The sequence below is a fragment of the Carassius auratus genome, chromosome 7, assembly GCF_003368295.1.
Source record: "Carassius auratus strain Wakin chromosome 7, ASM336829v1, whole genome shotgun sequence".
Classification (NCBI taxonomy): Eukaryota; Metazoa; Chordata; class Actinopteri; order Cypriniformes; family Cyprinidae; genus Carassius; species Carassius auratus.
Window position 1 is genome coordinate 584684 of NC_039249.1, and position 24466 is coordinate 609149.

Sequence of the window (24466 nt, forward strand, 5' to 3'; positions counted from 1 at the left end):
TCTGGAAGCTGATTCCAACTGCGAGCAGCATAGTAACTAAAGGAGGACTCCCCTTGTTTTGTGTGAACCCTTGGTATTTCTAACTGACTCGATCCTAATGATCTGAGTGCTCTGTTAGGTTTATATTCAGTGAACATATCTGCAATATATTTCGGTCCTAGGTCATTTAGTGACTAATATACGAGTAAAAGTACTTTAAAATCAATCCTAAATGTAACTGCAAGCCAGTGTAAGGACCTGAGGACTGGTATGATATGCTCAGATTTTCTGGTTCTAGTCAGAATCCTGGCAGCAGCGTTCTGGATGAGCTGCAGCGGTCTAATGGTCTTTTTGGGAAGGCCAGTGAGGAGCCCATTACAATAGTCCACCCTGCTGGAGATAAAGGCATAAACAAGTTTCTTCAAGTCTTGACTGGAAACAAAACATCTAATTATTGCAATGTTTTTTAGATGATAGTATGCTGATTTAGTTTCTGCTTTTACATGACTACTGAAACTAAGGTCTGTCTCCAGAATCACACCAAGATTCCTGACTTGATTTTTAGTTGTTTGACCCCTAGAGTCAAGGTATGCATTCACACAACTTTGTTTCCAAATGCAATGACTTCAGTTTTTTTCCTTGTTTAACTGAAGAAAGTTCTGGCACATCCAACTATTAATTTCACCAATACATTTGCAGAGGGAGTCAATGGGGCTGTAGTCATTTGGAGATAAGGCTAGGTAAATCTGGGTATCATCAGCATAGCTGTGGTAGGCAATTTGGTTCTTTCTCATTATTTGACTTAGTGGAAGCATATACAGGCTAAACAAGAGCGGTGCGAGAATTGAGCCTTGTGGGACTCCGCATGTCATGGGCATCCACTTAGACTTATGCTCTCCTAGACTCATATAATATCCTCTCCCTTCTAAGTATGATCTGAACCATTTGAGTACCATCCCAGAAAGCCAGACCCAGTTTTCCAGTCTCTCTGATAGTATGTTATGTTTAACAGTGTAAAACACAGCACTGAGATCTAGCAATACCAGCACCGATATTTTGCCAGAGTCACAATTTAAGCGAATATCATTTATTATCTTAATGAGTGCTGTCTCTGTGCTGTGATGCGGTCGGAAACCAGATTGAAAATTGTCCAGGTATCCATTTGAGTTTAAGTATTTGTTCATCTGATTAAAAACTACCTTTTCTATAATTTTCTATAAATTAGATATTGGTCTAAAATTGCTCAAAATGGTGTTATCAAGATTGTTCTTTTTCAGGAGGGTAATAGGGGATAGCAGGATGGAGATTTTAGGTGCTGCACTATGTCTTCCAGAATTTTGCTATCAATTGCTACGAAAGTAGACATAGTATCTTTTTTTATATTCTGGCGGAATCAGTCTGACCTCTGCATTATTTGAGGATGTGCTAATCGCCTTCCTGATATTGATGATCTTCTCAGAAAAGAAGGAAGCAAACTCATTGGAGAGCATTTTACTGGGAATCTGACTTGGGGGGGTTTCTCAACCGTGGCAAAAAGAGTATGAGTGTTATTTAAGTTACTGTTTATAAGGTTTGAGAAGAAATTCTGTTTAGCTGTGGCTAGTTTCACATTAAAAGCATGAAGGCTGTCTTTATAGATGCTATAGTGAATTTTAAGTGAATTTTAAGTGAATTTTAAGTTCCGCCACATCCGCTCTGCTTTTCTGCATTGTCTCTTTATAGTCTGAATCTTCTCCAAACTGATTTCTGTCTGTTTGTTTTCTTAGTGACTATTATTGGAGCAATATCATCAATAACATTCTTAACTTTTAAGTTAAAAGAATCAAGGAGATTATCAACAGAGTCTGCAGAAATGCTTGGTGTTAAAGATATAGCCTCCATAAATAGTACACTTGTGTTCTCCTTTATGCATCTCCTTCTGACAGAGACAGATCTAGATTTAGTGGTAGCATTACATTTGCATTTACATTTAATCATTTAGCAGACGCTTTTATCCAAAGCAACTTACAAATGAGAACAATAGAAGCAGTCAGGTGTACAAGCGAACAACAACAGAATACAAGTGCCATGACAAGTCTCAGTTAGTCTAGTACAGAACGCATAGACAGGTGTTTTTTTTTTTTTTTTTTTTAATAAATGAAAAGAGCAGAGTAGTGATCAAGATATCAAAGAAAATACAGAAGTGATCAGATAGTGCTATGTCCTTAGTAACAATGGATGAAATGTTTAGACCCCTACTGATGATTAGATCCAGAGTGTGTCCACCTTTGTGTGTGGGTCCATGCACATGCTGAATCAGGTCAAAAGTGTTTAGAACCGTTATCATTTCTTTTGTGGTTTTGTTTTCTGCATTATCTATGTGAATATTAAAATCCCCTTCAATAGCAAAACAGTCAAACTCTGAGGAAATCATTGATAACATTTCTGTGACCTCTTCAACAAATGCTGAAGAGTATTTTGGGGGCCTGTAAATAATAATAAACAGAATGCGTGGAGCACCTTTTAGCACAATCCCTAGATATTCGAAAGACAAGTACTGACCAAATGACACTTGCTTGCATTGATAGACATCTTTAAATAAATAATCTTTAAATCCACCTCTCCTAACAGTCCTGCAGACACTCATGTAAGTGAAGTTAGGAGGGGCTGCTTCATTTAGGATTGAAAATGTGAATTTTATAATAAAAATAATAAAATCACCATTTTACTTAACATTTGTAATTGGTTAGTGATTTCTGATCGTTACACCATGGACACACACCCGGAGCGGTGGGAAGTCATCTGATGCTGCACCCAGGGGTCAGCTGCGGGTTCGATGCCTAGCTTCACTTCTCACACCTATATTTCTTGCTAGGGCTGAGACTCAAAGAGGAGGTTTGGTCAAAATGCTTTTGGATTGATCCAGAAACGAGCACAGAGAATCTGGGCTCATACTATTAAAGATTCTAAGAATCCTCCCAGAGAACTCCTAATTTAGCTTGACAATTTCTACATAGGATTGTTATGTATGTATGGATGTATGTAGTGAAATACAGATGTCAATCCCTGAAACTGACAGTGTGAACATGACCGTAGTTAATGTAGTGATTAAAGTGTTAAAGTGTTAAAGATGTTTTCTGAACTTACTTTTTTCTTAACTAGGATCGTTTATTTAATTCTAAGTTGTGACACCCACAATTCTAATCATTTTCTTAAAAGTTTTGATTATTGATGAATGCAGGCCATGGACTTTAATTTAAGCGCCCTCTGCTGACCTCACTAAGACTTCAGCTTTAGGTTTTACTATACTTAACTTCTGAGAGTAACTAGTTAAGAGCTACTCTGCGGATTTAATCAAGATATCCATTTTCAATATAGTTAAACCAAGCCCTTTTAGTCCCTCTTAAAATTTCCAGTGAAAAAGTTTTTTTCCAAATCAGATGAAGAAACAAACTCATCTACATCTTGGATAGCCTGAGGGTTAGTACATTTTCTGGATATCTTCATTTTTGACTAAACTTTTCCTTTAATATTTTGATTTTAAATTATCAAATTTCACTGTATAATAAAGACTGCAAACGTATTTCCTCATTAAACATCTTATAAATATAATTCACAGTTGTTAATGCCAAACTCAAGTGATATATGTCAGTGACATCCAGATGACTCAAAACAACAAATATGTTGTCATCTTCAACTTCATCAGGTACTTATTTGTATAATGATACACAACCAAAACTCCTCTCTTATGCAAAAGTGCAGGGAAATGAGCCTCTAGTGCTCATGCAAAGTCAGTGGGATGACAACTCAGCATATGGCATCACTGGTAAAACATTTGTACAAAAGGCAGAAAAAAAAATAAATGTGTCTGAGTGTATGTAGTTCTTGTCATGAAAATAAGAATTGGAGGGAAAGTGCTTGTGGATTTAAAAGAAAATATCCTCCAAATAGACTGTATTTGTTATAAAAGTTTACTTAATAAATAAATACATAAATAAATGAATGTTTCTTGTATTGTGAATAGCATCCGAATTTAATGGTTTAAAAAAAGTAAAATTTAGAACTTTAGTCTATCCACTTGTTCTTGATTGGATGTTGAGGTGTGGGCGTGGCTCTTAATAGTGGAGGGGGATCTGAAAGAGAACTTGCAGTGATTGTGGGTGGGGACTAAACACACCAAATCACTGTAAAAACATTAACCTGAAGAGAAGAGACTGACAAAACCAATCAAACCATGACAGTATGTTCCGGCTGGGAGAAGTGGTCAATGTTGACTTGACTGGTTAATCTGGTCAGTCAGATGATGTAACTACACCATCTAAAAACTGGTCTTGCAAGCAACTCTAAATGACTCCTCTGTGGAGTGTGATCCTTTAATTTCATCCTCTTTAACCGAAAGGCAACTGTGATCAAACTAGGGCTGCCCTAATAGTCAACTAAATGTTAGTTGACTAAAATATTATTAGTTGTTTAGTCACAGGAAAAAAAATAAATCAATCAAAAAAGAAACTGTGTGTCGGTGTCAGGCAGATCATTAAACGTTGGTTCTTCAGATAATTCCAGGCAGTATATCAGGCAGGAAATCCAAACGTTCACCTATCATTCATCGACCTTAAATATGGCTTATTACTGAAATATGTAATTAGTAGCAACTACGTTGCCCTAGATACAATACATGGGCATTATGTTAAATTCATGTATGTTTTGTGTATTTAAGCATGACCATTGGTTCACATGGCTGTCAATCATATTTGTGACATCACAACACAAGACTAATCTACAGATGTGCCGGCAGGATAAAAGACCTTGTTTCCAGTTTTGGAGTGGTAAGCAGATCAGCGCCGGACCTCACTCACTCGAGTCGCACCTTTAGTCGAGCCCTGAAAGTCCAGTCAGACACGATTGAGCCTTGATACATCATGGTCTTGTCCTTTGCTTGTTGAGTTGGACTGCACCATTCTTTCCATCTGAGAGACTGCACTGTTTCAGTGCTAGGATTTAAATATCATGTACAGGTGTGTGTAGACTATTTCAGCATTACGCTGGTGTAACACTTGTTTCCATTTATATGTAGATGTATTCATAAGTGATGTATTGTGATTAACCACTTGTTTGTAGTTCTGAGACTTTACATTGCTGTTTGATCCCCTTTATTTTGTACAACTCTTCAACATTCACAAACAAGCCTGCCATTTGCTGATCTTAAGTTTAAGTCATTTGTGAACAGCTACAACTACTGGTTTTCAATTTTCATTTTGGTAGTTAATTAAGATATTGTGTTTCCCCTAAGTGTTGTGCAATCATCCCTCCTTTAACATCAAGTGCTTAAAAATGATTAGGCGCATATCCAAGTGTTTGAAGAGAGTCGAAGCTATTAGCATGCATGCAGCGTGTAATCACGGGCTCTCTATTAGCCTTACTGGACCTTAGCACTGCATTAAACATTATCAACCACAACATTCTGTTTAATCGATTAGAAAATGATGTTGCCATATGTGGAAATGCATGGCCATGGTTGTAAATCAAACTAACTTGACAGTCATCAATTCATAGCAGTGAATGATGAGATATCAAATTGATCACAAGTACAGTATGGAGTACCACAAGGCTCAGATCAAGGACTGTTGCTTTTCATGCTTTAGCCTTGTTAGGAGATATCATCAAGAAACATGTTGTTAGCTTTCACTGTTACACTAATGATACGTAGCTCTTTAATTTTTCATGACCCAAACGAAGCATACCAATTAACAACACTAATTGAATGCATAGCTGTTATATAAAAAATTGGATGACTAGTAATTTCCTACTCTTTAATAAAAAAAAAAAAAATAAATAAAAAAAATGAGGCATTACCTAGGTGTGTTATTAAATAGAAATATTTCCTTTGAAAGCCATATTTCATATGAAAGATTTTTCCATATTAAGTATTCAGTTGCTTACCAGGATTTTGTTTCACTGCTCTTATTGTCCTACATAACACACACACGCTTAAAAATAACTATTAAAAATAGTAAATCACGGTGCTGCCATCTGGTGCTCAAAAACATGAAGCACACTTATGACCTCTACAGATAACCAGCATTACCAAAAACTCCTGCAATCTAAACACACACCAGACTTTACCTCCAGGATTTCGCCTGACTTTCATATTTTATTTTTGCGCTCTAAAATGATTGATATTTGTGCCATATCTTATTGTTCTCGTAGAGAAAATATACCACAGACTTTCCTGACTTTGGAGAACCACTGTAGGTCTTGAGACAAAAGTTTGAGGACACCAACACCAGTGCCATGAAGTTCTACAGAAGGAGGCTCCAGCACCTGACAGTAAAGCACTCACCCTAATCACACATGTACATCTCAGAGACGTCTATTTGATGTCTGTATTTAAATATGCAATATGTATTTTATGGATTTATTTATTTTATTTATTTATTTATTTATTTATTTATTTTTTGCTCATCTGCAATACGCCTTTAAGACTTTTCCTGTCAGATGCCAAATAGACATTTATTAGAATGCATGTAAAACTCCTGAGGCATTTATCAGATTACACAGAAGATCTTTAGCAGAAGTCTTACAGATGTACTTGTGCTGTCTGAGTAGTGTACATGCAGATAAAATTCACTTTTATTACTGTCATTCATAAATGTCTAAATATATATTAGGGAGAGGAAATTGCTAATAAAGCCTATAAATACTTCTCTGCAGCTAGTGGTAATTGAAGTGTTTTTTTGTTTTTGTTTTTTTCAACTTCTTTCCTTAAGGAATTATTTGCTTTCCTAAATTATGACACATTTAGTTGTTTTAAATGGGGGCAACCTATGAAAGATGAACAAATAATGTCATCACATTAAAATAACTTTCATAATCTGTAAAATTTAAAGTTTGAAATAATAGTTCAATAAGGATACACAGTTGAACACCAGATAAAGATATTGCTTCAAAAACAAAAACAAACTAAACAAACCAAAAAAAAAAACAAACCAAAAAAAAAAAAAACATATATATATATTTATATATATATATATATATATATATATATATATATATATATATATATATATATATATATATATATATATATATATATATATATATATATATACATATTTTAAAAAAATAAAGAGATAAAGAAATGGCAATCAAAAATACATATCAACATGCAGGGAGAAATAACAAACCCACACAGATTCCACTTCACTACTTCAACCATCCACTACAAGCACACAGTCAGGAAACGGGAAGCTAGAATCAAATCACTCAGTGAACAAAGGCACCCTTTAGCTTAGAGTGGGTAGTACTCCTTTCTAGCCAAAATTAAACAAATACTTTAATAAAAAAAAAAAAAAAAGAAACTAACAAAAACCTTAACATCACATAGTCACACAGACCAAAATCAAATAAATTAATAGAAAACAACTTACAACATTTTATTAATTGTAAGCAGGCAGAAAAAATAGATGTGTTTTAATAATAATAAAAAAAAAAAAAAAAAAAAAAAAACCTTCAATGAAAAAGAGAGTAAAACTAATTAAGAAAATAAGAAACATGGGTGTTGAATCATTTAATTTGTCAAGCCTTTTGCAAGAGCATGCAAAACAAGGTAATATATATGGTATCGTTAAATACATTAAAGAAATAGGATTAATATACATATTAGTGTATACTTATTAGTGCTTCACACTCCAGTCCAGTTGGTGGCAATAAATGCACCAGAAGTTGGTTTGCCATCCGCCATAAAACGTTATTATAAGAGGAGTAATGTTCCTGTGGCGCTGTTTCATCCTGCTTTAGGTGTGTTTGCTTCCCATAGCAGAGGGGTACATGCTACTACCAACACATGATGGGTAACTCACAAAGCAAAATGTTCCTCCATGTTTTCTCAGCACTAAACCAAAGAGAGTACGAGGTTTGAGAAATAGAAGGTGGGGCAGCAGTTAAAACATTTCAAAGCTAAAGACATTGACTTTAAAAACTTAAAAAAATTCATGCAAACAAATATTAATAGTTTCATTAAAAGTTTCATTCAAATATTTATGGTTTAGGCCTATAACAAAACCCAGTATTAAAGCAGAGCCCAAAAAGTTATATCTGGAACATTAGAATACTGTAGAGGCTTTCCAATATGTGTCACTTTCGCAACATAAAGAACATGATTGTTTTAAGGACCACATGCATAGTTATGTCCAATAACAATATAACATATAACATAACTGATATAAGAAATATCATAGATGGTTTAAATGTCCTTTGAAATAACACTAACCACTTGTTTTGTTATGGTGGTAGATCATTAATTATTACATATACGTTTAGCAGACGATTTTATCACTAATTAGATAAATAAAAGCAGTCAAAACAAACAAAACACCAATAAAATGCAAATGTTACGACAAGTCTCAGTTCGCCCCAGCGCAGTTAAAGTGGCAAGTGTGTTTTTTTGGGTTTTTTTTATTAGCATAAAAATAAAAATAAACTTGTTATCACTACAAATAAAACCAATGCCATTCTGTATACTTATATAACTTGTTTTTCTACAAGTTATATTATGAAAAACAGTAAACAAGTTTCACCCAAATGGAAGTTTGTCTGGCTTAAATTGCATCTCTCGCGATGGATTTACAAGACAGTTGAATGTTTAGCAGTTTAACATTTAATTTTTTGGTAAATAAAGGGGATTTGCTATTAAAGTTAAAACATGGAAGAAATATTGTGTGATTTATTTCTTTAAAAAGTTGTATTATTTTTTTTCAACAATAGTAGCAGTATCACATACATTCTACTAAATAATAGTAATATTTCTAGCACACTGCCTTTATGTAAACATTTACTTTTATTTTGACGGGTTACCTATGAAGTTATTTTTGATTCAAAACAACTGAACACCTGTGGCAGTGCGATTTGTAGTTGTAGAGAAAAGCCACACATGTGTATCAGTAAATTTGAAGCCACAGAGGGAAATGTTTTAAGAGTTGCAAACCTGTAGACTTTTTTTCTCTCCTACAAACACAACACAACAGTTACACCTTCTCAAATTCTTCATTGCAGGTGCACAAATCCTATTCTACAAATCACACATTTAGAAACTCGTACGCTCGCATTTTTGAAACAATTGCTGCAGTGAATGTGGTGCAAAACGCATTTACACACCCGCATCAAGAAATGTGAAGTCGTGGAGAAATGTTGAACATCCGCAAATCAGTACGTGAATTCATCAAATGAGAGTTGCACACTTGTAGAATATTTTCTCAAAACTGTCTTGTATATTTTTCCAACACAAACACAAAGTACATAACTACAGCTGCTTGAATCTGCTGCGATGAATCTCAAACACTGTTTTTCGCTTTCAAGTGACAAGTTTCGCGCTCTCCCTTTTGCACCGAGATATTTGGTTCAAAAGTGATTTGTGCATCTGTAGAGGTAGTGGGCGGGACTGTTTAGAGATTAGAGAATTTCAGCCAATCAGAAGAGCTACTGAGCCGGTAGATATACGCCCCAAGCAGTTTTACTCCCCTGTTGGTCCTCATGCGTCCAGTAGGGGGAGGCTGCAGACCTATGACCTACTGTAAAATGTATTATTTATATTTATTTATAAACTGTTTTTATATACAGGAGACTGACTGATATATTAAGTCGTGAATTTATATTAAGTTATATTTAGATATTAACCATATTCAGGCCATTAGACATACAGTACTGTGTAATCATATGGATCCTAAATGAAATATTTGCTGTACAATTCACAATTGCTCATCATACAGCAACAAAACATGTCCTACATAGCATTTTATGAAGAAAAACACAATTTAACCCTTTTCTAAAGTTCCAAGGGTCATTTAAAAGAAAGAGACAATATTGTTCACAATAAAAAAAAATATCTATTTCTTAACACCATGACTTGGTTATTTCTTAACAGCATGACTCCTGTAGATGACTCTCCAATGGCTTGCCACTCTTCTTTAATTGTTTCTTTATCCTGCTGTCAAAGTGATACCACTCACTGATAAAAATAAATAAAAAAGCAATAAAATAACAAAATCATAAGTGCCTTTTCTATATTAAGCACAAAACTATTATTTTATAGCAATGATCTAACATTATGTATAAACTATTTGACATTAAAAACAATGTGAATATGACACCATGCAGAGCACAACTAACACACAAGACCTCTGGAAAAGGGACATCCATAATGAATCGGATCTGGTCACTGTGGGTGTGTGTAGGTGTGCCGTCCAGAATTGAAGTCATCTGAGTGTAGATAACATCAATTCGCTCCTGATCTTCAATGAACAATATTGATGGAACACTTGGAAAAAGTGTCAAGCCACTTTGATTTTTTTTTTTTTTTGTCCATTGATGATGGACTGTGGTTAGTTAAGTTTGAGTCAGAGTACGTTTGCCCCTCGAAATAAATTGACCCATCTTTTGAATTGATATCGCTCATTGATATTTAATTGATCAATCTTTTATAAATAATAAATGTTGCATCATTACACAATACAATCAACAACAATTACTTTAGCAGATTATTTAACATACCTCATATGTATCGCTTCAAGAAGGTCTGCTGCTATCATACATATAGATATGGTCTGCTGTTCTGATATATGACTGGGCTCATATACTAATATACAGCCTCCCCCTACTGGACGCATGAGGAACAACAGGGGCGTAAAACTGCTTGGGTATATCTTGAGTATATCTACCGGCTCAGTAGCTCTTCTGATTGGCTGAAATTCTGTAATCTCTAAATAGTCCCGCCCACTACCTCTACAGATGCACAAATCACTTTTGAACCAAATATCTCGGTGCAAAAGGGAGAGCGCGAAACTTGTCACTTGAAAGCGAAAAACAGTGTTTGAGATTCATCGCAGCAGATTCAAGCAGCTGTAGTTATGTACTTTGTGTTTGTGTTGGAAAAATATACAAGACAGTTTTGAGAAAATATTCTACAAGTGTGCAACTCTCATTTGATGAATTCACGTACTGATTTGCGGATGTTCAACATTTCTCCACGACTTCACATTTCTTGATGCGGGTGTGTAAATGAGTTTTGCACCACATTCGCTGCAGCAATGTGTGATTTGTAGAATAGGATTTGTGCACCTGCAATGAAGAATTTTAGAAGGTGTAACTGTTGTGTTGTGTTTGTAGGGGAGAAAAAAAGTCTACAGGTTTGCAACTCTTAAAACATTTCTCTCTGTGGCTTCAAATTTACTGATACACATGTGTGGCTTTTCTCTACAACTACAAATCGCACTGCCACAGGTGTTCAGTTGTTTTGAATCAAAAATAACTTTATAGTTACCATGAATACCTTTAAATTGACACTGGTTTTACTCAAATGAAACGGTAAAATGCTTGTGAAGTGACTCAAAACAGTTCTGGTGTCCTGCATACCAGGGACCATCACAGTTTTTTTTTTTTTTTACAGACTTGGTACCAAAGTACTGGGTCTTCTGACAACACTACCCCAGAGGGTTAAAACCAGAATGGTTATTGCCCAGCTGGTTGCTCTGTAAGCAGAAGACACTTGGTTGAAGATGTGTTCATGTGATTTTGCCATGAATGGGAAGAGTATAAGAGTATAATGGCGTTTTTTTTCCACCAGATCCAGCTTTTATCCAGATCAGAGGGTCACTGCAGTCACCCGGATCCAGTCTGTATCCAGACCAGATGGTGGATCAGCACCTAGAAAGGACCTCTACTGCCCTGAAAGACAGCGGAGACCGGGACAACTAAATGAGCCTCAGAGACAGATCACCTCCGAAGACCTCATCATCTAGACAGCCATCGGGATAAGACCACAGGAACCAGAAGAGTCCTCTGCACAATCTGACTTTGTTGCAACCTAGAATTAATGTGCAGGTCTTGTCTGGCCAGAGGAGAACGACAGACTATAACAAAACACTAGTATTTCCGTTTAATGCTTTAAAGCTGCTTTGACACAATCAGCACTGTAAAAAACTATATTAATAATGGTGACATTACTTTACTTTAGAGAAGGAGGAGAGAAGAAGATCAGCTGGGTATGTGTTTGATGTGAGTTCCCTGGTGAGTGGAGCCGAGAATTGACTGCTGATGGATTTGGTTTTGTTAGTGAAGTAACTAGAAATCGACAGCAATTAAAGAGGTGAAATTTGGCAGAGGGGAACGAAGGAAAATATTAAATGTTTTGAGGAGTTTGCATTCGTCTGATTCACTGTTGACCTTGTAATGAATGAAGGTAGTTTTGGCTGTATGGAAAACATGGATAGCAGTGACTGATACCAGATGAGATCAGCAGAGTCTTTTGATTTGCGCATTTTGATTTGCATTTCCCTGAACTTTTCTGGTACAACTTGAGCTTGAACTGGGTCAGACGAGTCAGTCTGATTTGTTAATGTTGTGGTGCCTGATATGCTTTTTTCTGCTACACAGCAGTCACATCAAATAACCCAGCCGACTGTGGAAAATTTCCATCCTGACCTTCACAAGGACACTTTATTCAAAGACAAAAAGCAAATAATCTCTAATCAAGCTAAACCAGACGATTTAGGAAAATGTCAATCCAAATAAACTAGTCAATCCAAAACATGCGGTTAAAGTGGTCATATAATGTTGCCAGAAAGAAAATTTATTTTGTGTATTTGGTGTAATTAAATATTTTAATGTGTTTTTTTTTTTTTTTTTTCTATTTTGCAAGCTCTTTGAGCATTACAGCCAAACTAATATCCCTATAAAAAGACAAAGCTTGTTTCATTAAGGTAACAGCATATGAAAAAGTATAGATATTTAGCCCACTAGGTATTTACCCACTCAAAAATAGTTTTAAACTTGAATGAGTTTTCTTCTCCTGCTAAACATAAACTCTATTTTGAAAGAAGGTGGAAAACCAAACAGTTGCTGGGAAGAGTATCTTCCCCCTACCACCAAAGTCAATGTGGACCAGCAACTGTTTGGTTATCCATTTTTGTGTGCAGCACAAGAAATAAATGGGCTGAATGAGTGGGCTCCTCCTCACTCACGATCCTTGATGGCGGTGCAGTAAAGGGGTATTCAGGAATCCCATCGGAGGAGTGGGCGGTAGCGATGCAATTGTGTCCTAAGTCCACTGCCTCCTGGCGTGGAGACCCGGTGCTCCCTTCCTGGGCCTGTAGGCACTTGTCTGGTCTGACCGGCAGTGCCTATGGTGCTTGTGGGGAAGATGCTTCCGCCTAACACTCTATGGCGTTACTGCAGGTGCACCAGGCTAAGGCACTGAAGGACCTGCACGAAGGTGGTCATGATCCAGCACTTCTGGAAGAACTCCGAACCTCCACTGACCTTGCGCTTCAAGCGACGAAGGTCACTCCGAGTTCGCTGGGTCGTGTGTCCACATTCGTCCACAGAAGCAAACTAAGGCGATCCGACACATCCTGCCCCGGCGGGCAGCTGCTGGAGGAAGGCTAGGCAGAGAATCTGGAAATCTCGACAGGAGAGCAGTTTTGTCCCTCTCTGGGTCCCAGGAGGGGAAACGGAGAGTTGCGGACGGCAATGCTCCGGACGGCAAAGCTCCGGACCTCACTCATCCTCCTCCTTCGCCAGATGGCAGCAGCGGGTGGTTCGAGAGTGTCAACAAAAGGACTCACGCACCCTCTGCCAACCCATGGAACCAGGTTTTGCGGGAAGAGATCGCAGTCCTACTGGCGAAGTACTCTATAGAGCCGATCCCTCCAGCCGATATATGAGGATGGGTTTTACAGCCCGTACTTCATTGTACCCAAGAAAGGCGGTGGGTTACGACCAATCTTGAATCTGAGAGTTTTGAATCGGGCCCTCCATCGTCTAACGTTCAAAATGTTGACACAGAAACGCATTTTTGAGTGCGTCTGTCCCCAAGATTGGTTTGCAGCGATGGACCTGAAGGATGTGTACTTTCATGTTTCCATCCTTCCGCGCCACAGACCTTTACTGTGGTTTGCGTTCGAAGGACTGGCATATCAGTACAAGGTCCTGCCCTTCGGGCTGTCCCAGTCTCCCCGTGTCTTCACGAAAGTCACAAAAGGCAGCTCTCGTTCCTCTCAGAGAGCAGGGTGTTTGCATTCTCAACTATTTAGACGATTGGCTGATACTAGCACAGTCTCGAGATCAGTTGTACGAGCACAGGGAGGTGGTGCTGAATGGACAACACTGCGACCGTTGCGTACATCAACCGACAAGGTGGTCTGCGCTCTCGTCGCATGTCGAAACTCGCCTGCCACCTCCTCCTTTGGAGTCAGAAGGTTTTGAGGTCACTTCATGCCATTCACATTCCAGGCCTGCTCAGTCATACAGCCTGTCTCGGGCAATGCTCCTGGGAGAATGGCGGCTCCATCCCCTGACGGTCCAGCTGATTCGGAGGCGGTTCAGTGTAGGGCACCTGCATGCATTTTCGGTCGATGATTCGTGCCTAGCGTTTGGGCCGGCTGACTCCCAGGTAATCCTGAGGCCCCAGCCTGGCTACGTGCCCTAGGCCTGCAGAAGGGTAAGTAGAGGATGGCCCACTGGATTGTGGATGCCATAACCCTGGCTTATCAGGCTCAGGAAGTGCCCTGCCCGTTCAGGTTGCGAGCTCACTCAACTAGAAGTGTTGCATCCACCTGGGCACTGGCTCGTGGTGCCTCGCTGACAGATATTTGTATAGCTGCGGACTGGGCGACCCCTAACACGTTCACTAGGTTCTATAGCCTTCGTTTAGAGCCGGTATCCTCCTGTGTTCTCACCTCAGATGGGTAGTGGCACTGAGAGGCCCCGGTTAGAGTCAGCTTGCTTAAACTGCTCCAGAGTGTCCATACTGTAGACCCTGTTGATATCCTCCATCACCCTAAGCAGCTGGACGCAGTGGAACATCCGGCGCCGGGCCTTCATGATGTATCCGTGAGAACCATGGAAGGGTGGGTTCCATATTGAGACCTAAGCAGTACTCATATGTGCATAGTCCACGGTATAGCCTTAGAGCCTGTGTTTCTCCGGCAGACTTCTGCCTTCCCAAGATGGTTTTTAATCACCTCAAATTTCTCCGTTTACTCCTAGACGGATGCTATATGTGTATTTGCCTCCGAGACCTCCTTCGGGAAGGATGGGGCTTCTGCAGCGTCCTGGTTCCAAGCGGACCAGGTACGTTTTCCCAGTGTCATCCAATCTCACCCATTGAGGTAGTGCTTTAACAACGGTGAGTGGAGCTACTCGTTCTGAGCCCCGGCCTACACCTAATAGGGGTACAGGCGGCTCGCACAGGGCACTGGAAGGGGCAGCACCCATGCACTTTGATAGGGATCCCATATTCGTCGGTCACCTTCGCCATGGTTGCTGTACCGCCCCTGAGCTGCTGGGCCCCCGGCTCGGCTCCTCAGTGAAAAACTGATCTATCAAAGCGATTTCCCATATTCGTTGGTCACCGACGTGCCGCCTCCGTTCCCTCCTTCAGGGAATGAGGGTTACCATACGTAACCGAGACGATATTTGCACTTAGTGTAAATAGCCGCTGCCTTTTTTTTAAATTACATGCAGACTAATGTTGGCAATGCTATGTTGTATGCCAGATGTTGTTATTAAAATAAACAAACCTAAAAATAAATAAAATAAACCAAAATTATTCAGCTTGTAACACTCCAAAGAGAAATTAATTATTGAAATCACATGACCCCTTTAAAACTACATTATTCTCATAAACTGCATTATCTGTCAAGATGTTTACATGATTTGATATAAAACAAAAAATTATATCTATAGCTACACATAATATATAGCTGAACATATATATATATATGTATGTATGTAAGGGTAGTCCAGAACTTTTGGGTGAAGGCCAGCACCTCCATTCCCTTATGACAAAGTCTTTCCAGACCTTGAAGCCGGACTTGTCGTTCAGAGAGCAGAATCTTGTCCCTCATACTGTTTGATCAATAATGGCTGAAGTCCTCTGTCATGGATTCACTCTGTGAATACACAGAAGATCCAAGTGCACTTAATTAATCCAAAAACAAAATACAAAAACGGTGACAGGCAGAAAGCAATGCGAAAAAAGATAATTCACTAAATACTGCAGCAACAAAGGATACAGTATATATGAAGGAACTAACAAGACTAATCGCACAGAGCTGGATACAATAAGATTGGATTGGAAGAGCAAAGGGTGATGGGAAATGAAGTCCAGAACAAAACAATAATACAGAAGATTGTGGTCCAAGCTAGCTATTGGTATAAGTAAAATTCACTATCGGTCGACCTCTAGAATGTATACAAATGCACAGTCTTTGTTTTATTGATTAGAAATAAATGATTAAAGCGGCAGTGAGTGATTCATTATTTTTGTTCATCAGTTCTGTGAATTTTTAAAGCTAAAATTTTTCTTTTCATGAAGTTATATTTTTTTGTTTCTGTACTCTAAATTTACAGAAGTGGCAAGCACACGCCTACAGGCATTTGCATAGGAAAATAACTGCTTAAGAGTCCATGAAGATGTTACAGTTTGCATGATCTGAAAACATACTCTACTAATCACAAACATATAATACATTTACACAAATACTGCTGACCCGAAGGAACAAGAATTACATTTCTAATTGCATTTTCCAAAGCAAGTGCTATCGCCATACATTTGTGATTTTATCCAGTGCACAATATAAATGCAAGGATCTATCAAATCTTAATAAGTCCCTTCAGTGCAAATGCATACATGTAAAGGTAGAGTTAATTTTAGAAGTTGATTTTTAAAAGAATGTTTTTTTCTGAATAAAAACATTTGCAAATGTTTCTACATGAAGTACAGTGAGTGCCCTTAAATGATCCATGCACCTGAAGGAGGAACTGCAACAAACAATACAGGACACACTTTGCATATATGACTGTAAAATTCCCTTCTTAACGTAACAAACCTATTTAAAGAGCTTAAGATCAGGAACTTGAGAGACATCTGATTACTCACCACCACTGAAGATAGGCCAGCGTTTCATCAGTTCACTCTCAGCGCAGTTTAACAGGTTAGTGCTCTTTCATTGCTGGGGGATTACTAGTTATGCTTTATGTATATATAAATAAAAATCAAGTAAATTTTGGATGAATCAATTAATGAATTAATTCATTCATTCATTCATTCATGTTGTTCCAGTGAGAAAAAACAAAAAGATGGACCGAATTTTGCCTTATCTGCTTTTTCTCTCAGGTAAAATATTTTTCAAAACATTAAACAAAACAAACATTCAAAATGAAAATAGTTAGACAAGGATAATTAATATCAGTGTAATCAAAAAAATAAATAAAAAAAATGTTCAGAACAAATGGACATTTGATCTAAAAATTGAGTAAAAAATAACTTAAACTGCAATCATTTAAATACATAATATTGCACTTGTTTCATGTTTTATGGCATTTTCATCATTAGTGATGAAGTTTATTAATAACAATAATAATAATGATAATAATGTAGACTCAGCAATGCACTTTGTCTGTTAAAAAACAATATTAAATACAAATCCTTATTTAATCTCACCTAGGGCCTGTGATTTCCAGTATTTGTACAGACTTTACATTTTTTATTAATAATTAAAAAAAGTATGCAATTTTATCTTTGAAGCAGATTTGTTACATGACAGCATTAATTAAAGTTTCTTAAGGGACTCTCATAATAAATGTCAGGACTCAAATGAATGCACAAAACAATTAAAAAATTATTTTTGCATCACTAATAAATATTTCAAAGAGTTAACTTGGCTGGGACTATAGTATTATAGACTACACAACATTATTATATTATTTTCAAATTAATTATTCAATTATTATTGTTCCTGTAGAGTACTCTTGTAATAAAGTAGCAGCGGCTAGAACAGATTTAAAAAGATGTGGTCTAATCCCGTTTACATGAAATAAGCTGCTTCCAAGCAGGTTTAATCTTACAGACCAAGTCCAGGAAGAACGGACCTGTGTACTATTCACATAAACAGGTTTTCCAATATTTGACCAATGCTTTACAACAGAAGTGATGTATCAGTACAAGCAAAATCAAAGACAAATTCACTTGACAAGCTCTTGTTCAACAATGAGCAAACAAACTATAAATGTCAGAATATATAAATATAAAAAGATGACTGGGACAAATAAGCCGGCCAAACTTTAAGAAGGAAAAATAATAAGATGGCAGTATTCTCTTGCAGGACTTCTGTCATTAACTCTGTGTATACAACAAGAGTATATTCTGATCAATCAGTTAATGACATGGGAAGATGCACAGAATTACTGCAGGACACACCATATTGACCTGGCCACCGTTCAGAGTAATGAAAACTGGACGCGTCTGCAAGAAGCCGCAGATGAAAAACAGTTTTCTGGCTTTGCCTGGATCGGACTGTACAACGATATCAACAGCTGGCGCTGGTCCTATAACGAGGAGAGTCTGGTGTTCAAGAACTGGGGACTTGGTCAGCCAGATAACTACGGTTTGGGAGAGGAGTGTGTTGCGATATTTGATAATGGAGCCTGGTTTGATTTCTACTGCAGCGACTCAAGATATTTTGTGTGCTATGACGGTGAGAATCATGTACAATCACTCTTTATTGATGTTAATTAATTCAGTGTATGAATGAAGACACTAATATAAGGACGTTAGGAATTCATATGAACCAGTATTACTTTATTATCACAGAGATCCTATTATTATTTTTATATTTTCAGTTTTGAATTTATTTTAGTTTAGTTTTTTTATTGTGTGTTTATTATTAGGGGCCAAAAAGTGATAGGCCACACAGGCACCTATGTTATCTGTTAGTCGTCATCTTCTGCTCTGTAAGTCTATGGCAGCCCATAGAACTGTTGTCAAATCTGGCAAACAGATAGAGGACAGTCTGAACATTAACCACACCAAATTTGAACTTTCTAACTCAAACCCTCTAGCGCTACCACTTGTCCAAAGATGCACTGATGTTTGTCTTAAGAACTTTTGAATGGTAAGAACCAGAGACGAATTTCCTTTGATTCCTCCTAAACCGTTTATTGGATTTTCATGAAAATTTAAATATAGAATGTCAGACCATGTCAACTAAAAAAGAAAAATGAAAATCAATTGATCAGTCAAACCAATCAAATCAAGTTTCCAAATATCTTACAAGAAACAAAAGAAAAAATTACTAAGTAACATCTAGTTGCTGTTGTGCAGACTACACGAAGGATTGGCGACAGGGGGTCACAAATCATCTTCTCAATAGGAATAGCGGACGCCTAGTCTACAAACTATGTTTCACAATCAAACACATGTGAGATCTGATACAGAATATAACATAAGATCATGTGAGAGACAGGAGTTCTCGCACAAGAATAGATTTATTCCTGTCAAAAATAGTGGAGTAAAGAGCTTGTAATCCAAGTTGTCTGTTTAGTGATTCATAATGAAAATTAAAAAATAGATAAATAAAGAAGAATTTGAAGGAGAGAATGGTTGCCTGCTGGAAGATCTATTATGACTCCTCCCCCTGAACCTTCCTTTGCCTTGTATCCTGCTCTCTTATTGGCTGTAGGTCATTGACTTCATTTGCAAACACATTTCCTATTGCAGGACTCAGAGTTGTCGGCAGGTCCAAATGTTTAGCATGCTAAATACCTCGCAGAAATCAGGGATGGATCAGAGCTTCTCTCAGATCACAACTTTGATAATACACACTAACTTAAAAAGTTTCAAGAAAGTGCCACCTTATGGTCGAAAATAATGAAACAAAAATATTAAATGTTTTTTTTTTACGGTTTTTGATTAGTTTTTTTGCCCTATTGCCCATGCCCTATCATGATACAGTTCTTTATAAGTTTCTTGCTGAAAACATAGATTGTTACCAATTATGCCATAATTAGCTGAACTTCACTGAAACCTACTTATTAAAAATTTTCCTAGCTTGTTGGTCCAATTTTCACCATATCTGATCAAAATCATCATCAGACCATACTGTCAAAAATATATGGATTTGATCTGGATTTTACCGCATTAACACATTTTTCCATATCAATCTGTTAAAAGCGCCACCAATTGGTCAGAATTGATAAACCATTAATCATATTACAAATGACTGAATTTAGACTGATCCTCTCTCCAATACTTTCTCCTCGTTCTGCATCTGTTGTATTTGGCCCCTTAATTGCTGCTTGCACCTATATTTTTGTTAGTTTTGTACATTTTAGTTTTGTTTTCATACTTTTTATTTTTATAAGCTTTTATTTTATTTCAGTTTTAGTTTTGCTTATTTTAGTATAGCAAGATAAACTACATGGAAAACCACAATTGTTGCTTTAAAAACTAGCTGAAGTCAAGTAAAAAATTTTATAATTTATTTGGCTGGTTTAACAGCTTCACACTCATTTGATAAAATTACTATGGCTTGCAATGAATGACTTTAACATCTTAACCCTATTTTGGAATTGTCACAGGAAGTGCAAACGCAACAGAGAAAATGGTTTTGAGCAAGAATACAAAGACGTGGATTGATGCTCAGGAGTACTGCAGACAGCATTACACAGATCTGGCTACCATTAGAAATAAAGCTGACCAAGACAGCATAACCAGCTTGCTAAATATTGTCTCGCCTGCTGTCTGGATCGGATTGTACCGGGACAGTTGGAAGTGGTCAGATCAATCCAACGTCACATCCTCAACTCAAGTCACTACTCGGGGATTTACTCGGTGGAATGAAAACTGTGCTGGTTTAAATATTTATTATCGTTTTATTGATGATAGATTTTGCACTATTACTTATTACTTCTACTGTAGCACAGGTAATTCTGACCTGAACTATTGTGTACATAAATTATTTGTTTGAACAGGAAAATGTGACTTTGATTTAATTTATTACATAGGCTACATAAGAGTTTACAAACTTTGTTTCCTAAAATTAAGACAGAGATATTGTAGGACACAATGAAATCAGTTTTATTTATTTTTTCCTTAATTCCATTTTTTTAAATACATTTCATTTTTCTATTTTCATTTTTCTGAATGTGTTTTTTAATGGCTGAATCATTTCTGTAATCAAAATAATGTCTAATTAACTGAAGTCTGTAAATCCCTGATTTATTTGTTCATAAAGTAAGCTATAGTAAAACTAAGTGAAACATATAACCTGTTTTTTCACAGTCAAGAAGAAGAGGCAGGTTATCCAAGTACAGGTGAAAGCCACTGAGAACATGGATGAAGCTAAACTGAAGGCACTCGTCTTAAACAAGGTTAACTTTATATTAACTATCTGACCAGAATTAATCATGAAACATAAGTCTAAAAAAGGAAATTCAAGAAAAATAATCAGAATTCCCCTCCACAGTGAATAAAGCTAAACACTAAAACTAAATATTATTTACAAAAAGACAAAATATTATGCTTTGTGTTTGAAATGTTGACATTTCTGCTCTTTTGGAAGATTTTTAAAGTAAAACATGTTATTTTCCGAGATGAAATGCCTCAAACGTGTTTGTGTGAGATTCATTCACAGAGTAATGGAAGTCTGTTCTGTGTTTAGTTAAAGCAGACGCTGATCAATCAGGACGTCTCTATGACATGGAGGACACAACCCAGCGGGAAAGTCTTCCAGAAGAAGTGGACTATACCGAAACGTACTAAAGCAAATACTACTCTTGATTGTCCTTCCTTGGAGTGAAATTGATGTAAAATGACTGCAATTAATTCTTAGTACAGTTAGTTACTTAGTTTCTGAATTATACATTAGATTAACAATTTATAGTAATCGCTCAAAAATATCTGCAATTTATTTTCCATTTATTCATTTATTTGACAGATATGTATATCTAAATATGAGCCAACAAACAGATGTAGTAGTAATAGATGTAGAAGTAATCGACGTATTAATTTTAATTTATCAGTTTTAAGGCTTTAATGCTTCTAGTTAAATTAAATGAATTTTTTTGGAAACTAGCAGAAATAAAATGATTTTTTTAAATATATGATTGTATTTCAGTTCATGTTTATTTTAAGAATCAATGCATTATTCATTAATCTTGATGTTAAAAGTCTCACAATTTGAAACACAAAACAAACTACCAATATGCTGTATTTACTTTAAAATTACCACAAAATTATTTTATGTTTATAAACAAAATCTGTTGGTTTCGTGATGATGAGAAAATGAGAAGTATTTAAAGGGTCCTATTATGCTCTTTTAAAACCTCTTGATTTTGTTTTGGGTGTGTACTAGAACAGGCTTTTATACTAGGTTGTTCGAAAAACACATTATTTTTCACTTAGTTTACATTATGACAACACCTCATTCACTGCCCAGTCTGGCATGAACAGCTCGAATAGTTCCTGTATGAAATGAAGGCCCGCCTTCTGAAATATGAAATGTGCTGTGATTGGTTAGTTGGGCCAGTGTGTGTTGTGATTGGCAGCACTTAGTTCTTAGTTCTTAGTTTTGAAAAATGTCATGGCCCTACCGATAGCTTTCTGCTTCAGTGTAAATATTGCATCAAAATCAAATCAATTCGAGTATGATTTAAACCTGGATGATTAACTCAAAAATAAATAAATAAATAAATAAAATAATATATATATATTTCTGTGGAAAACAAACACACTGACAGTCCATGGGTGTGCATCGCCCTCCACAATGAACAGAATCCAGGGTGGAGATGACAGAGGGAGGAGCCAGGAAGACGATAGGAGGAACTTCTAGCAGGAGCAGCCAGGCGGGACCCAGTCCACAGACATGAAGGAAACCATTATTGGAGCCTATAGAGTATTACAGTATTACAGACTAACTGGGGCCCAGGTCAGGAAATGGAGAGACTGCTTACACCGATCATCTGCTAGCTGCCTCACACCACAAAAATAAGTTAATTCTCAGCACATAGAGACTTTTTCACCTAGATATCACACTATAGAGACTGTGTCTGTTCCCTGAACAAGAAACAAACTATTTAAGAGTAACTATTTAATTTGATGTTCAAGAAATTAATAAACAGATGTAATATGGATAAACAAATGATTAAGCTTGGCTTATTGAATATGAGAAAAACACTTTTTCTGTAAATGATATGATTACTGATCATAATATAGATGTGCTCTGTTCAGAAACTTGGCTAAAACCTGATGATTACATTATTTTAAATGAGTCCACCCCCCAAGATTACTGTTTTAAACATGAGCCGCGTCTAAAAGGCAAAGGGGGAGGTGTTCCTACAATTTATACCAATGTTTTCAGGATTTCTCAGAGGGCAGGCTTCAAGTATAACTCGTTTGAAGTAATGGTGCTTCATATAACATTATCCAAAGAAACAAATGTTAATGATAAATCCCGTTATGTTTGTACTGGCTACTGTACACAGGTAATCAGGGCACCATACAGACTTTATTTAAGAGGGTTTTTTTTTTTTAATGATTTTACATCCGAGTTAGTGCTGGCTGCAGACAAAGTTTTAATTGTTGGTGTTTTTAATATCCATCAAGTGATGATATCTCTTTATCTAATCATGTATGGTAAGTATGGTAGAACCATCACTTCTACCACAAAAGACTTCTTTGAAAGTAGTCTTCCTGATTTATCCCAAATCCTTAGCATATCCAAAACCTCAGAATAACTTGATGATGTAACTGAAACTATGGACTCTTTTCTAGCATTTTAGATACGGTTGCTTAAGGAACTCGTACCCTAAAGAGAGTAGCCTGGAAAATGGAGTGTAGCTGGTGGGAAAAAGTATTTTGTATTGCTTTGGAAATTACGCTATCCTACAGAAAAGCATTAACAACTGCTAGATCTGATTATTTTTCATCTCTCTTAGAAAAAAAAAACATAACCCCAGAAATTGATTTAATACAGTGGCTAAAAACAAAAAATAAAGCAAACAGGTGGTGACATTTCCAACAGGACAGCATTAATGACTTTATAAACTACTTCCAAGTTTGATACTATTAGAGATAAAATTGTAACCATTCAGCCGTCAGCTACAGTATCGCATCAGACAGTGCACTATAGACCCCCTGAGGAACAGTTCCACTCATTCTCTACTATAGGAGAGGAAGAATTGTATAAACTTGTTAAATTATCTAAACCAACAATATGTATGTTAGACCCCATTCCATATAAGATAGTAAAATAGGTGCTTCCAGAATTCTAGATCCTCTTCTGGCTATTATCATTCCTCATTGTCATTAGGATATGTCCCCAAAACCTCTTATTAAGCCTCTCATCAAAAAAAAAAAAAAAAAAAAAAAAACACAACTTGACCCCAAAGAACTAGTTAATTACACACCGATCTCGATTCTCCCTTATCTGTCCAAGATACTTAAAGGAAGTATCCTTACAGTTAAATTCCTTCTTAGAGAAAAAGTGTATTTGTAAGGATCCATATTCCAGCCAGGATTTAGACCGTATCATAGTGCTGAGACTGCTCTCCTTAGAGTTACAAATGACCTGCTCTTATCATCTGATCATGGTTGTATCTCTTTTAGCACTATTGGATCTTAGCATTGCGTTCGACACTATTGACCACAACATTCTTTTGAATAGACTAGAAAACT

At 36.7% G+C, this 24466-nt stretch overlaps 1 protein-coding gene across 1 annotated transcript in view; it reads left to right on the forward strand.

Annotated features, from left to right (window-relative positions):
* The window catches only part of LOC113105347 (uncharacterized), a 32643-nt gene extending 11090 nt beyond the window's left edge, over positions 1 to 21553 (forward strand). Inside the window, exons 5-6 of the mRNA XM_026266387.1 lie at positions 18194 to 18488; positions 21453 to 21553. Coding sequence (XP_026122172.1) covers positions 18194 to 18488; positions 21453 to 21553 — 396 coding nt within the window. The remainder of the gene's footprint in view (positions 1 to 18193; positions 18489 to 21452) is intronic.
* Positions 21554 to 24466: the final 2913 nt, after the last annotated feature.